The sequence below is a fragment of the Thamnophis sirtalis genome, unplaced genomic scaffold, assembly GCF_051295495.1.
Source record: "Thamnophis sirtalis isolate CommonGarterSnake01/CBP01778 unplaced genomic scaffold, rThaSir2_p1.2 scaffold_2, whole genome shotgun sequence".
Lineage (NCBI taxonomy): Eukaryota > Metazoa > Chordata > Lepidosauria > Squamata > Natricidae > Thamnophis > Thamnophis sirtalis.
Window position 1 is genome coordinate 9,672,198 of NW_028261382.1, and position 14,409 is coordinate 9,686,606.

At 44.5% G+C, this 14,409-nt stretch overlaps 1 protein-coding gene across 1 annotated transcript in view; it reads right to left on the reverse strand.

Moving 5' to 3' along the window:
• USP8 (ubiquitin specific peptidase 8) overlaps positions 1 to 14,013 on the reverse strand; it is a 31,778-nt gene extending 17,765 nt beyond the window's left edge. The window contains 7 exon segments of the mRNA XM_087704242.1: positions 695 to 839; positions 2,106 to 2,157; positions 2,830 to 2,968; positions 4,406 to 4,491; positions 5,458 to 5,602; positions 8,048 to 8,206; positions 13,855 to 14,013. Of these exon segments, the coding sequence (XP_087560368.1) occupies positions 695 to 839; positions 2,106 to 2,157; positions 2,830 to 2,968; positions 4,406 to 4,491; positions 5,458 to 5,602; positions 8,048 to 8,151 (671 nt within the window). The 5' untranslated portion in view covers positions 8,152 to 8,206; positions 13,855 to 14,013.
• Between the last annotated feature and the right edge of the window lie 396 nt (positions 14,014 to 14,409).

Consider the following 14,409-nt stretch of genomic DNA (forward strand, 5'->3'; position numbering starts at 1 on the left):
TGCGTGCCACCCCTGGCACTCGTGCCATAGGTTTGCCATCACAGATCTATATGAATGCAACTGAAGAGCTTCTTTGGCATTCTGAATAGATGCATTTATTACTGCCAAAAGTTCGATAGGTTAATGAAGCGTTCTTTAAAAAAAAACTTTTAAAACTACTATTTGTACTTTAAAACTTTAAGATTGGATTGGATTGGATTTATTTCATTTATATGCCGTCCTTTTCCCCGAAGGGGACTCAGGGCGGCTCACAATTCAATCAGGGAAGGGGGTACAGACAGGGGAATAAAAAGACGAGACATAACAATACAAAATTTAAAAACACACAACAACCATAGCATTCGAGAAGGGGGGCAAAAACTCTTTAGCCCCAGGCCTGTCGGAACAGCCAGGTTTTAAGGGCTTTGCGGAAGGCCTGGAGGGTGGTGAGGGTTCGAATCCCCAAGGGGAGTTCGTTCCAGAGGGTCGGAGCAGCCACAGAGAAGGCTCTCCTCCGGGTAGTCGCCAGTTGACATTGGCCGGCGGATGGAATTCGGAGGAAGCCTAATCTGTGGGATCTGATCGGTCTATTGGAGGTAATTGGTCAAGCAAATAAATGATCCCTGTTTACATTTCCTTTACCCTCTGCTTGATCCCTGGTAATCTATTTAGCATTCTGCAGCCTTAGGAGCCATCAGAAAAGTTTGTTACCTACCCAGGACTGATAGCTTCTTCTGGAACACAAACAGAATTTATAATGCAGGATTCCTGGTAATCTTTTAAGCACCGGGCATCCATGATCATAACCTTGATGCTTCTGTCCATCATCATTGTAAACAGCTTCTCGGCGGTGATTGTTCCTTTAAGAGACGGAAAAAATCATTTACCAAAACTAATCAAAGGTAGCAGGCGATTTTAAGAATGAATTTTGAAAACTGCGAGATTTAAGTTTTTACAATGAGTTACGAACTTCCTCCATGAAATAAACGGTATAGTTTTATTCATAATATGACTCAGCATTCCTTTGGGCAACAGTCACTAGTTTTACACTGGACAGAATAGAACAGAACAGAACAGATTGGTAGTAATCGTATTTTCTGCAGTTCCAATTATCCTCTAAGTCTGTAACTAAATAACTATTAAAAATGGCTACAAGTTTACATGATTGGCAAGGACAAATAATTAAAAACTGTTAAAACGAATGTGAAGCTGGAGCTGGAATTCTGAGAATTATACAGTATTTGTTTTGTATCTCAAAAGTTTTCCACCGTGAATTTTCAAATGTCAGCAGTGTGCACACCATCAAAACTTGGTGGTAGGTGTGGGAATGCAGGGGGAGATTCCCAAAATGGAAGCAAAATAGGAACGTGGATCTTTTAGAAAAAATTAAGAAAACCATCCAAGTTTCAAAAAAGCCCACTGCGAAAATAGGCTAAATCATTACTTTCATCCATTCCTTCACTACTGGCATTACCATGCTTTCTACAGCCATGGAAACTGAAAAAAAAAGGAAAGAAAATGATCTTTTCTCATCACGCAGGTAGTAGAAGAAGTGGGATCCTGACCATCTACCCAAGGAAGCCATTACGAATGGCTGAAAAAATATCTTAAACCAGGAGTCAGCAAACTGCGGCTCTGGAGCCGCATGTGGCTTTGTCATCCCTCTGGTGTGGCTCCCTGTCGGCAAAAGTAAAAAGGAGGAGACTCAGACTTCTGGTGGGCAGACAAAAAAGGACGCAGTGCTAGGAGGAGGCTTCCGGTTGGCTCCAGAATTGAATGGGGGGCTTCCGGTTAGGACATTTGTGGCTCTTTGAGTGTTTAAGGTTGCCGACCCCGTCTTAAACAGACATTTTGAGAGCCCATGGCGGAATGCATGTTTCTCCTGTTTTCCATAGCTGTATGGAAATCAAAATCACTGCTGCTATAGCAAAATAGCTCTCTGAGGTTGATCTTGTGAAAGAGATCTCAGTCTAAATCAGGAAGGGGTGGGTATTTCCTTCCTCAAGGGAAGCCACCAACTTTTAGGGGCAATCAGAGATCTAAGATGTTTCTCCGAAATATGTCTCTTGAACATCTTTCACTTGTGGTCCCTACTTTTTAAGGATTGGTGAAGAAACGATGCTTACCCTTTTCAGAAGAATCCTTCCTGTCTGCCACATTTTTCTTGTCTCCGTTGACCTGCATTATTTCGGCATTAAAAACAGGTTTAGTATGTCAGAAAAAAGGCACCCGAAGTGGCGTTTTTCCACCCAGACTTAACTGTTATGAATACATCCTGATAAGAGTCTCCATTAGCTGGGTCTGCATCAGTGATGGCAAACCTATGGCATGTATGCCAGAGGTGGCACGCAGAGCCCTCTCTGTGGGCATGCGTGCCGTCGCCAGCTGCTCTTCATGCGCGCTGGCCAGCTGGTCTTCATGGCCTGAAAACGGCAATTTTTCAGGCTGTTTTGGGGCCTTTTTTGGACTGTTTTGGGGCCTTTTTCAGGCCGTTTTTCGGGCCTGCAAAATAGCTGAAAAATGGCCTGAAAAACAGCCAAAAAAGCCTGAAAATGGCCCAAAAAACCAAGCATATGCGCATCAGCCAGCTGGTCTTTGGATTTTCGGTGCTCCAGAGCGCGTACATGCGCACATGCTCATTTGGTGTTCATCTTCCATAATTTAGGAATGCCAAATTTAACCTAAATATCAGACTTCCTTCTCAACCTTGCAAGTCATATTTGTCGTTGCAATCAATCCGACTAGACATGTTTTTTTAAATAAAATAGCTTCCTTTTCTACAAAGAGGGTTTTTTTAAAAAATAGCGTAGAGCAGAAATATACAAGAGGGATAAACAATGGCTGAATTACCAGCTGATTTTTCCCGTTGGGGTCCGTTGATATTTCTGAAGAGGTTTTAGCCTCGTCTTTTAATTCTTGTTTTTTCTGCTGCTGTTCCTCTTGTCTTTCTTTCTCCTCCAGTTTTTTTCGCACTTCTGCTTCTTCATATCTAATTCAAGGAGACATTTCCCCACCCCCCCAAGCATTATGCAGCACGGCAAGTGTGACTTTTTAAACGCAGTCTGTTTAGAATTGATTCCCTTTCTAAAATTACACGTTTGCATGAAGGCAAATAGATTTGATAGTAATAAAAACGTGAAGACTAGGTAAAATAAATAGCAGCAGCTGCTCGAATGGAAATGGAATTAAAAAGGGTTGGCAGTTGGCCTTGTGTGTTATCTTTTTTATCATAATAGCAATAGCATTTATGTACTGCTTCAGAGTTCTTTACAGCCCTCTCTTAGCAGTTTAGAGAGTCAGTCTCTTGCCCCCAACAATCTGGGTCCTCATTTTACCGACCTTGGAAGGATGGAAGGCTGAGTTAACCTTGAGCCTGGTGAGATTCCAACTACCAAATTGCAGTCAGTCAGCAGAAGTAGCCTGCAGTACTGCCCTCTAACCACTGCGCCACCATAATGCTCAAAATAGGGACAGTGTATCAAACTCATTTAAAAAATATTCCTTACAGCCTTGTCAAGGACATTCCCACAACTTGATAGGACAAGCCAATAGTATGTGTGTGTGTATGTGTGTGTGTGTGTGTATGTATGTATGTATGTATGTATGTATGTATGTATGTATGTATACACACATATATATATATATATGTTGCATTTGTGCTGATAAATAAACACAAATGTAACAAAGGCAACAGTAAAAATAATGGCTTTCTGTCTGGATGGTCTCTTGTGATGAGCCAATAGACAGAGAAAGGAAGCAGTATGCCTCATCCCATATTTGGGCATACCAGGTTGTGACATACATACATACGTACATACATCTCAAACCACACTCCTTTCTACCACTGATAATATTACCTAGTTGGGTAATGAAATGTCTGCAAGGAAACAACTTGCCTTCAGAAGTTGTGAATGCCCCAACACTGGAAGTCTTTAAGATGATGTTGGATAGCCATTTGTCTGAAACGATATAGGGTTTCCTGCCTAGGCAGGGGGTTGGACTAGAAGACCTCCAAGGTCCCTTCCAACTCTGCTATTGTATTGTATTGTAAACAACCAAGCTCAGAGAGCACCTAGGCTACAATAAAACTATCGGTCTCAAAGAACACCAAGATCCCCCCCGAAAGAGAGCAATTTTTAGAGGAACACAAAAAGATTGCTAAACTCCTTTGCAATCTGGCACATGAATTTAAAACCTTTTGTTCTATACAGTCAGAGGTCTCATTCGGCACTCTCTGCTTTCCTGTGTGTGACACAGAGCTGACACTCCCACAGGCATGGCCCTAATGTTCTGAAGAATCTCCAATTTCTTGATAAACGGAAACATAAGGCTGTAGGAAAAATACCCCCCCAGTGACTAACAGATAAATACACGAACTAAACTTATAGAATACACTAATTAACCCTTAATGCTTTTAAAGGCCTACCTGAGCTTAAGACTCTCTGAAAGTTGTTCGGCTTCTTCAATAGCCTTTTTGATATTGGTCAGTCCAAGGAGTGAATGAAAGTAGTCCTGAAATTAGAAGAGGCATCAATCACTACTTCGTCTCTGGCCCTCGAGTCCAATATATACAGGGGGTCCTGCTGTGACCAAAACTATCAATACAATCAGGTGTGTCCTCTCCCTTGCATTGCAAATAACCAGGGTTTTGCTCTTTTAACGTACGTTTCTGTGCGTTTGTGTGTACGTAAAAGTAAAGGTTCCCCTCGCACATATGTGCTAGTCGTTCCCGACTCTAGGGGGCGGTGCTCATCTCCGTTTCAAAGCCAAAGAGCCAGCGCTGTCCGAAGACGTCTCCGTCGTCATGTTGCTGGCATGGCTAAACACCAAAGGCGCGTGGAACATTGTTGCCTTCCCACCAAAGGTGGTCCCTATTTTTCTACTTGCATTTTTTAAGTGCTTTCGAACTGCTAGGTTGGCAGAAGCTGGGATAAGCAACGGGAGCTCACTCTGTAATGTAGCAACTAGGGATTATATATATGTATATGTTTGAAATATATCAATAACCAAGTTGAAACATGCTTGAGTTAAACATATTTCTATCATCCAACAAAAATAACAGAATGAGATGAATAAATGACTTAAAAAGAAAACAAAAGTAAACAAATAAAGGGGGAGATTTTCTGGACCACTGAGTCTTTTTCTGCCACCCGTTTTCTATGTTTCTATGAAACCAAGGCATTTGTGGGAATTCTTGCATTCTAACCTTAACCTATGAAGAGCTCCGAAATAAAAGTGTTTTATGGAGCAAGACAAACACTACAATTATGAACAAATGGGACCAAAATATATAGATTTGACTCCCTCTCTATAGATCTATATCTGTATCGATACCTATGTATCTGTGGATGCACATTTACAAAGGCTTTTTAAGCAATGATGTGTCACGTGTTTTGATATCCTGGTTCTTTTAAAACTTTGACACAATACTTGAAGATCTCTCGAAATGTATAACGGCATTTGTAACTGATTACATACTTGCTGCTGTCTGAAGTCAGGCCTCTTTTTAATAAGATTATACACAGTTGCATATTTCATGTAAAGTACATAGGCCTTCTCTTCATCTCTGTCCAACCGGCATTCTTCCGCTGCCTTGAAGATCTTAACGGCACTCTGGACATAACTTGAAATTGAAGCAAAGAATGGAAATCACAAAAGCTAGCATTACCTTCTGCAAATATACACTGTAAAAGAATAACAACAATAACCCTGTTGTGGTCCACCGGCGGCCTGCGGAGCTGGCAACAGAGTCCGACAGTGAGGAGGTTGGGGAGGAACATGGGCCAGTCCTGGAGTCTGGGGAAGGCTCGGACGAAGGCTCTGCGTTGGGAGGCAGAGAGGGGGCTGGGGCCATCTGGTAGTTATTTGCTGCCTCCAGAGTCTGACGTCAGCGAGGCAGAAGAACAGTGGGAGCCTGTTCCCAGGGTGCGTATGTGTAGAGTTGCCAGAAGGCAAGAGCAATTAAGAAAACAGGAATCGACTCGGGAGTAAGGCTTGGAAATGACTGGTCCTTCCCGTAAGACATAAAAGAGGAGCGAACGGGATGTGAACTTTTGCTGGAAGCAATTAGTTCCTCTGGTTGGTTCAAGCTTTGAGAAGCTCTGTTTGACTCTGTGCTAAGTTTGGCCTGGCAAAATTAATTTGGCAATTAGGCCTCTGGCAGCATTTCAAGGGAAATAAGGTGGGCGCTTATCAACATTCCCCTGAAAGACTGTGGCAACTCGAGCAGACATCTGTCGGAATCTTCACCGACTGTTTGCGAAGCCTTGCGGGCTGTGAATGACAATTCACACCCGTATAAATAAAAGAGGGTTTTTGGGACTAAGATTGTGATTTTTGCTTAGGTCAAAACAAACCCTTGCCTACAGAAACAAGTAAGAAAACTGTTTTCAAGGCCGAACAAGATTACAAATGATCATGTAATAAAACCCACCCATTCGGCTATTCTGATCTACTTTTGTTCAATTCTCTTCTCTCGCGGCTGCCAAAACCGCCAGGCTCTATGCTGATACTTTAAATACAGGCCATTAATCATTTATAACACAATCCACTGCAAATCTAAGCCTTGGTGAATTCCATCGCATTTACTCCCTGGTAAAACGTTGGGCTTTTTCCTAAGGAATACCGCATAGGAACTAAAGAGGAAAATAATTATATTATATTAGAAGTGACACAGCATGTGCCGGATTCAGTTCTTCCTTGCAAGGAAGAATTGAAGCAGCTTTTAGACAATGAATCAGCGTCAATCAGGGAAGGAATCTTGATTTCATACAGGAAGGGATGCCCATCTTAAGATTGTCTAACGGTTCTTAGCAACGTTATAAAAAGACCCAGAAATGGATTATTATTATTATTATTACTATTACACAATACAATTGTATCACAGCGGCCAGTTGTTTCGCCGGATTTGGCATTGGTTACTAGTCGGGCCCCACCCATTAATATTATTATTTATTAGTTTTGTATGCCGCCCACTCTCGGAAGACTCAGGGCGGCTTACAATAAAAAGGGAAGGGGGATATAAAAATAAAAACAACAGTTTAAAATTGCGATAACATTCATAACTTAGAGTGGGGCTGGATAATTCAACAGCCCCAGGCCTGCCGGAACAGCCAGGTCTTAGTCGCTTTGCGGAAGGCCGGAAGGGTAGTAAGGGTCCAGATCTCAACGGGGAGATCGTTCCAGAGGGCCGGAGCAGCTACAGAGAAGGCTCTCCCCCGGGGGGTCGCCAGCCGACATTGACCTTGACATTGATGGAATCAATCAATTGATCAATTGACATTGATGGAATCCGGAGGAGGCCTAACCTGTGCGATCTAATAGGTCTGTGGGAAGTAATTGGCAGGAGGCGGTCTCTCAGGTAGCCAGGTCCGATGCCATGTAGGGCAGGGGTTCGCTGCTGGGGGTTCGGGAAAACCTCTAGCTAAGATTCTGTGCAGTTCGGAGAACCCACAATCCCACTCCTGGCTGGCCCACCCCACCGCACACAGGACCCGTTTTGGATAGTGCAGGGCACGCACAGAGGCTCCGGAAGGGCGAAAAATGGGTCTACCGGAAGTTTGGGAAGGTCGGAAATGGGCCCCTTTCTGGCCTCCAGAGCCTGGGGAGGTCGTTTTCGCCCTCTCGGAGGTTCGAGGAAAACCTCTGGAGTGAGGGGAGGGCAAAAAAGCCCCCCTGCCATGGTGCAGGAGGCCGAGTAAGGCCACGCCCACCATCGCTACACCCATCCAGCAACCAGTCAACCTTGCTAAAATTTTTGAAGCCCACCCCTGATTTACAGTATATAGAAAAGTCTATTACGATCCAGAAAACACTGAGAGTTGCTGGGATTTTTTGTTTGTTTGTTTGTTTAATAAGTCTCCCAGAGTCATGGAGAATAAGCCGCATAAATTTTATAAATGAAAATAAATAAATAAAACTTGTGGAGTGCACAATTTCAGTGACAAAAGCCTTCTAAACAGCGAGGATAATTTAAATGATCCACGAAGAAGTACACAGTCCCCTCAAACCCTACCATCAAACAAACATTGGGAAAATAAATATACTAGTTGGGTATAAACATCCATACTTCTTCGTGCTCGTCTTCTCCGGTTTTACTTCCGTCTTTTTATTCAGGTCTTTCAACGAAGTGCAGAGATAGAGTTCTTTAGGAGCAGAAGCCAAGGTAGGCATGGTAATGCACTACAGGGTCTCCTTAAAAGGACGCTTTAAGTTCAGTCGCTGTTTTCTGAAACAGAAAAGATTCCAAATAAATCTTACTCGCAAAGCCCCAAGCCAGGGGTGAAATGCTCTGAAGTCTGCCTTCCTGCTTTCTAGCAAATATAAATCGTGCGGCACAGCTGATTGTTGCACAGCTGATAGTTGGAACTACAGCTTCAGGCAAACTGGTAGCATTTTTTACTCGAGGTTTGGGAGAACTGGTCCGAACTGGTAGCATTTCACACCTGCCACAACCTCTGATCAGGTATACGGATAGCAATACCTTATTGATTAGTCACACATTAGGCAAGGGGTGTCAAACTCAATTTCTTTGAGGGCTGCATCAGGGTTGTGTTTGACCTTGGGAGCCCAGGGTGGGCGTGGCCAGCTTGATGTCACTCATATCGGAGGCCTCTGTGGCCCGAGTGCTCTGCCAGTGAAAATGGGCTCTTGCAGCCCTCTGGCAGAGGCGCCATAGGCCAGTCCTTCGCTGTTTCCAGGACGGTCCCACGGGCCAGATCTAAACACCCTGTGGACCGGGTCTGGTTCATGGGTCTTGAGTTTCACACCCCTGCATTAGGCTATATCAGAACACAAAATATAAAATACAGCAGAGTAAGAAGCCCGAAAGTTATAAACAGAGCAAAATAAGGCAAAGAAAATGCAAATTACATTCAGATCCACACATGCTGTTTTCAACTACCATGTTTTTGTTCGAATAAAGAGCTGAGAGAATATCCTTGCATCATTATAAAAGAACACTACGGGAAGCATCTTAGAAGGTTGTATAGTTCAGTTTGTAGGTATGCATAATCTATAAAGGTAAAGGCTCCCCTCGGACATATGTGCTAATCATTCCCGACTCCAGGGGGCGGTGCTCATCTCCGTTTCAAAGCCGAAGAGCCAGCGCACTCTGAAGACGTCTCCGTGGTCATGTGGCTGGCATGACTCAAAGCCAAAGGCGCACGTAATGCTGTTACCTTCCCACCAAAGGAGGTTCCTATTTTTTCTACTTGCATTTTTACGTGCTTTCGAACTGCTAGGTTGGCAGAAGCTGGGACAAGTCACGGGAGCTCACTCCGTTACGCAGCGCTAGGGATTCGAACCGCCAAACTCCCGACCTTTCTGATTGACGAGCTCAGCGTCTTAGCCACCGCATAATCTATAGGTTACAATAATGAGCATTTTAGGTTGAAAAGGCTCTTATTTCCAAAAATATCCGTGATTTTTTTCTACAACTCTCTCTTTGAGACATATTATATCCTCTGCTAACACACACAGACGCAGAAACCCACATTGCTTGTTTCAGTTGTTGAGAGACAAGACATTTCTTTGGAGTTTTCCAGCTCATAACATGGATTACAAATGGAAGGACTTTGTATCCTAGAAACCTTAAGCCTTTGCTAAATGTATCTTCAAGGTTTACCGTGTTACGTAACGCTTATTTTTATCTTTTTACTAACATTACTGCAGTACTCTATGCATCAGGTGAGCATTAAGATCGAAAGCTGTCGTTCTGTGTTAACTACAGGTAATCTTGAACATACGACAACTGAGGCCAAAATTTCTGTTGCTAAGTGAAATATTTGTTGAGTGAGTTTCGCCCCCATTTCACGGCCTTTCTTGCCACCATTGTTAAGTGAATCGCTGCAGTTGATAAGTTAGTCGTAAAATGGGGCAAAACTTGCTTAACCAATTTTTCACTGAACAACGTACATTTTGGGCTCAATTGTGTCCTAAGCTGAGGAATATCTGTACAGTACATTGACACTTTTAATCAGCAGAGGAATAGTTAATATTTCCTTTCTGTTTCTCCCTTTGCTCCTGTTACTTATTTTTTTTTCCTAGTACTTACGCCTGCACAAACATTCTTGTTACAGACTTCAGAGGTGCAAATAACCTTAAGTGGTTACTTGAGATAAAAGTTATGGAAAAAAAACACCTGAACAGGCAGCTGACAATTTCAAATAAAAGAAATAACTTATTGCTTGCCCAAACTAATTTCAGTTTATAGAAGCTTTTCTCTCAACAATGCATTAAAACAGCAGTCACAGCTTCTGGGTTAGAATAATCTTATTTTTCTTTCCAAAAGGATATTTTTTCTCAAAGAGTCTATGAATAAGCCATTGTTATCATGGGGGGTAAAAATGGTTTGTTTTTAAATCGGACTTTTTCACACACTATTCAAGATAAATCAAATGTACTCAGGATACAACATTTTTTTTTTAAAAAAAAGACAAAAATATAGCTGCATCCCAAATCAATAAAGATTTTGTGATGGCTGTTGGCATAATATAGTATTGACTTCTTCACCTTAGATATACAGGTAGCTACTTTAATGTAAAGCTTATTTACTGTATTTGTTAATAGCTTTTAAAATCTCTGTAATGCAAAGAGTCTAAAATATATGTACTGCATATAATCATAAAACATTGGCCTGAAACTGCCCCAAAACTCTTCACCTGTTTTAAACACACATATTCATTTCTATGGCCTCTACTTTATAGACCTTCACAAGTGATAGATTTTTCATTTAGCAGACAATTAATTACATGTGATTGTCAAAATACCTTGTCATTGACTATGCTATATTGGGAAGGAGAGCCACTAAATCTTGACTTGCAACCATTACTTTAGTGACTGTTCGCAGTTACGACGACAATGGAAAAAAATGTTTTCCGACTAGTCCTTGTACTTATTCCAGTGGTGGGATTCAAATAATTTACCAACCGGTTCTGTGCCCTAATGACCAGCTGGGTAGGCGGGGCTCGGTGGTCATGTGATCATGTGGGCGTGGCCAAGTCAATGTCACTCAGGTCGATGGGCACTTCACCTTAGTTGTTACAATGGTAATAAGGGTTAACTGGAGAGGCAGTTTCTGTAAGCAGGGCAATAATGATGAGGCTAGAAACACCAAAGTTTCCTTCCTGCCTTCCTTACAGGATTAGCCCTGTAAAGTGGGAAAAAAACAAAAGATTTCTTCCAAAAAACTGTTCTCCGAACTGCTTAGAAAGTTACCAACCAGTTCTCCCGAATAGGTGCGAACTAGCTGAATCCCACCACTGACTTATGCCCATCACAGCATTCCCACGGTCACATCACAAAATTTGGGCGCTTGGCAACCAGCATCTATTTACAATAGCTGCAGCTACCTGAGGCCAGATAACCACTCCTTGCAATCTTCCTACAATAGGAGAAGTTGGCTTCACTTAAAAACTATGGGGAGGAAAAAGCTGTAAAATCAGGTGTGACTCACTTAGGGACTGCCTTGCTTATTGGCAATGGAAATTCTGGTGCCAACTGTCATTGCAAGTTGACAACTACCTGTACAGGTAGAGAAATGGGGCTTAAAATACTAAGCAGGAGTGTAACATCATTGCTATTTTCCACAGCCTGTCCTATTTGGCCCCTTCCAGGTACCTTAAGAAGGGATGTGGTGGCTCAGTGGCTAAGATGCTGAGCTTGTCGATCAGAAAGGTTGGCAGTTCGGTGGTTCGAATCCCTAGTGCTACGTAACAGAGTGAGTTCCCATTACTTGTCCCAGCTTCTGCCAACCTACCAGTTCGAAAGCATGTAAAAATGCAAGTAGAGAAATAGGGACCAACTTTGGTGGGAAGGTAACAGAGTTCCATGCGCCTTCAGTGTTGAGTCCTGCCGGCCACATGACCATGGAGATGACTTCAGACAGTGCTGGCTCTTTGGCTTTGAAACGGAGATGAGCACCGCTCCCTAGAGTCGGGAACGACTAGCACATATGTTTTAGGCTTTACCCTTAGGTACTCCAAAACTACATTTGCTCCAAAGCATTGCCAAAAAAAGGGATAAATTGGGAAATACCAGCTTATCGCTTGCATTTATCTGTTATAGATGTCTACCCATTGTAATGAATACAGGTTGACTGCATTCGCAAATGCTTAAACTAGTCAACCTAAAGGGAATGCAACTATGTGTGTATAATTGTTTATTATATCCCACCTTTATTATTTCTTATAAATAAGTACCTATTCCTCCCCCTCTCTATTTCCTCCATAACAACAACCCTATGAGGTGGGTTGGGCTGGGAGAGAGTGACTTGGCCCTAAGTCTTTCATAGCTTTGAAAGACTTTTAGGCTTTCATGTCAAAAATGGGACTAGAACTCACCATCGCCTTTGCTTATACCAGGGATTGGCAACCCGTGGCTCTGGAGCCGCATGTGGCTCTTTCATCCCTCTGCTGTGGCTCCCTGTCACTGGTCGGCTCCACAATTGGTTAGTGGTAATTGGTTACATGTTCTGCCATGCTAGGAGGAGGCTCTATGGTGGGGAAATCGGACTTCCAGTCGGCTCCAGAATTGAACGGGGGGCTTCCGGTTAGGAGCTTTGTGGCTTTTTGAGTGTTTAAGGTTGCCGACCCTGTAGCCTATACAACCTCAGCCTAGTGGGTTAGAATATGACTTAGCGTCCAGTGAGAACCCAGAAAATGAGTGTATTCAGTTAACTGACACAGCGTTTCCCCTGATTATTTTAATTCAGGATTTCACCATAACTTTGCCCACTACGGATCTTCTCTGAAATAAAAACGCAACCTCACATATTCCTACTTGTATAGAAAGGAGAGAGTCCCAAGAGACCGGTGTCTGGTTACACACATCTAAAATTCAGGCACAACTTGCTTACAAAACAGCCTCACGAAACTGTTAAGAAGTGCACAATTTAAATGCGTGAGCAAGCATCTTTTCTGCTTTTCTCCCAGCCACTTCCACAAGACCTGCACAAAGGAAGTCACAAAGGAAGAATGTGTACATAGCACAGCAAATGCACACCACGGGAAGTCATAATTGCCCCTGCCTCCCAGTCAGTATACAGATATGTTGCACATGACCTGCTAGCCCAGCCAGAGGTTGCTAAACTATAATTTCCAAGCAGGCTCAGCCACCTACAAGCCACGATGAAGTGGCAGAGCCACAAGTCTCCCCCACCCACCAGGGCCATCAAAGATTAATAAATATAAATGTACCATCGTGCATTAATAAATAAAGCATAAATGTTAATGTTTTAACAGCCGGACTTTGGGACAATTCTTGGACAAATTGCTCATTGTTTACAGAGTAGCTTCGGTTGTTGTTGTTGTTGTTCTTTTTAAAAAAAAGCTAAACAAAAATAAAACCAGCCACTTTTGGGTTCAGTGGGTTCTGCGCAAACTACGATCCAACTCGACCCAGGGCGATCTAGCCACGTGGACGGCATTCACACACCACCCCCAAAAGTCCTGAAAAAGGATGGCGAGACGAGTCTCCCTGCGCGCCCAGACCTTCGATCTTCCCCCGGGTCCAACCCATCGTGTGAACCCAGTCCCTCGCTAGTCTATACACGCGTAAAGCCGCAGAGACCCTCCTTCCACTACAGACCGGGAGGGGGGGATAACTGCCCGGCGGGAGCTTCAAACTTAGGGTTGTCAAGGCCGGAGGGTGACTCCCCCCACACTCCCCAAAACTCCTAGTACCGTAACGTGTGAATGCGCCACCCATGACTCATCAAGGTCACCTGTGGGGGCGGAGGAGAAGGAGGACAGATCCGCCGCCGCTCCTTTCGGCCTCAGCCGCCACTCCGGCCCCGGAGACCCTTCGGCGCCCGCCCCCCAAGCCAGGCCCTGCGCTGAGCCCCGAAGCCGCCGATGGCCGACCCTCGCCGCTCACCGCTTCGCAGCCGTCGTCGCCACCTCCTCCTCCTTCTCCTTCCCAGCCGGGCCTGGCCCATGTCCCAGCGCCGAGCAGCCGACGCGCTAGGCAGCCATAGCCGGGCAGGCGGAACTGAGCCGAGGCGGAGAGAGGCGGCCCGGGGCGGGGATAATCGCCTCCCCTACGCCGTTCGGGCCGGCCTTCCACGGAAAGGGGCCGGGCCGGGCAAGAGGATGCCTGCCGGGCACTTCCTTCCCGCCCCAACGCCGCCCTCCTCTGGGTTGTTTTTAAGGGAGAAGGGCGCCCTGTTTGGCTGGTGCGCCAAGACGCATCCGGAGAGGTTCGGCGGTGGAGAGGCGGCGGCCACTTTCGGGTACGGAGTGTCAGCCGCCCCTTGGAGACCCCCACCCCCTTACTCCTGGGAGACACCCCCCCCCCCCAGGCCTGTTGCTTGGCATCGCCGCCTTCTGGGTTGGGGTTTTTGCAGCCGCTTGCTTGGAGTGTCCTGCTTTCCTGCCCTCGCCTCCAAATGTTGGCTTGGGGTGTAGTTGCTGAGGTTGGGTGCCAGGCGGG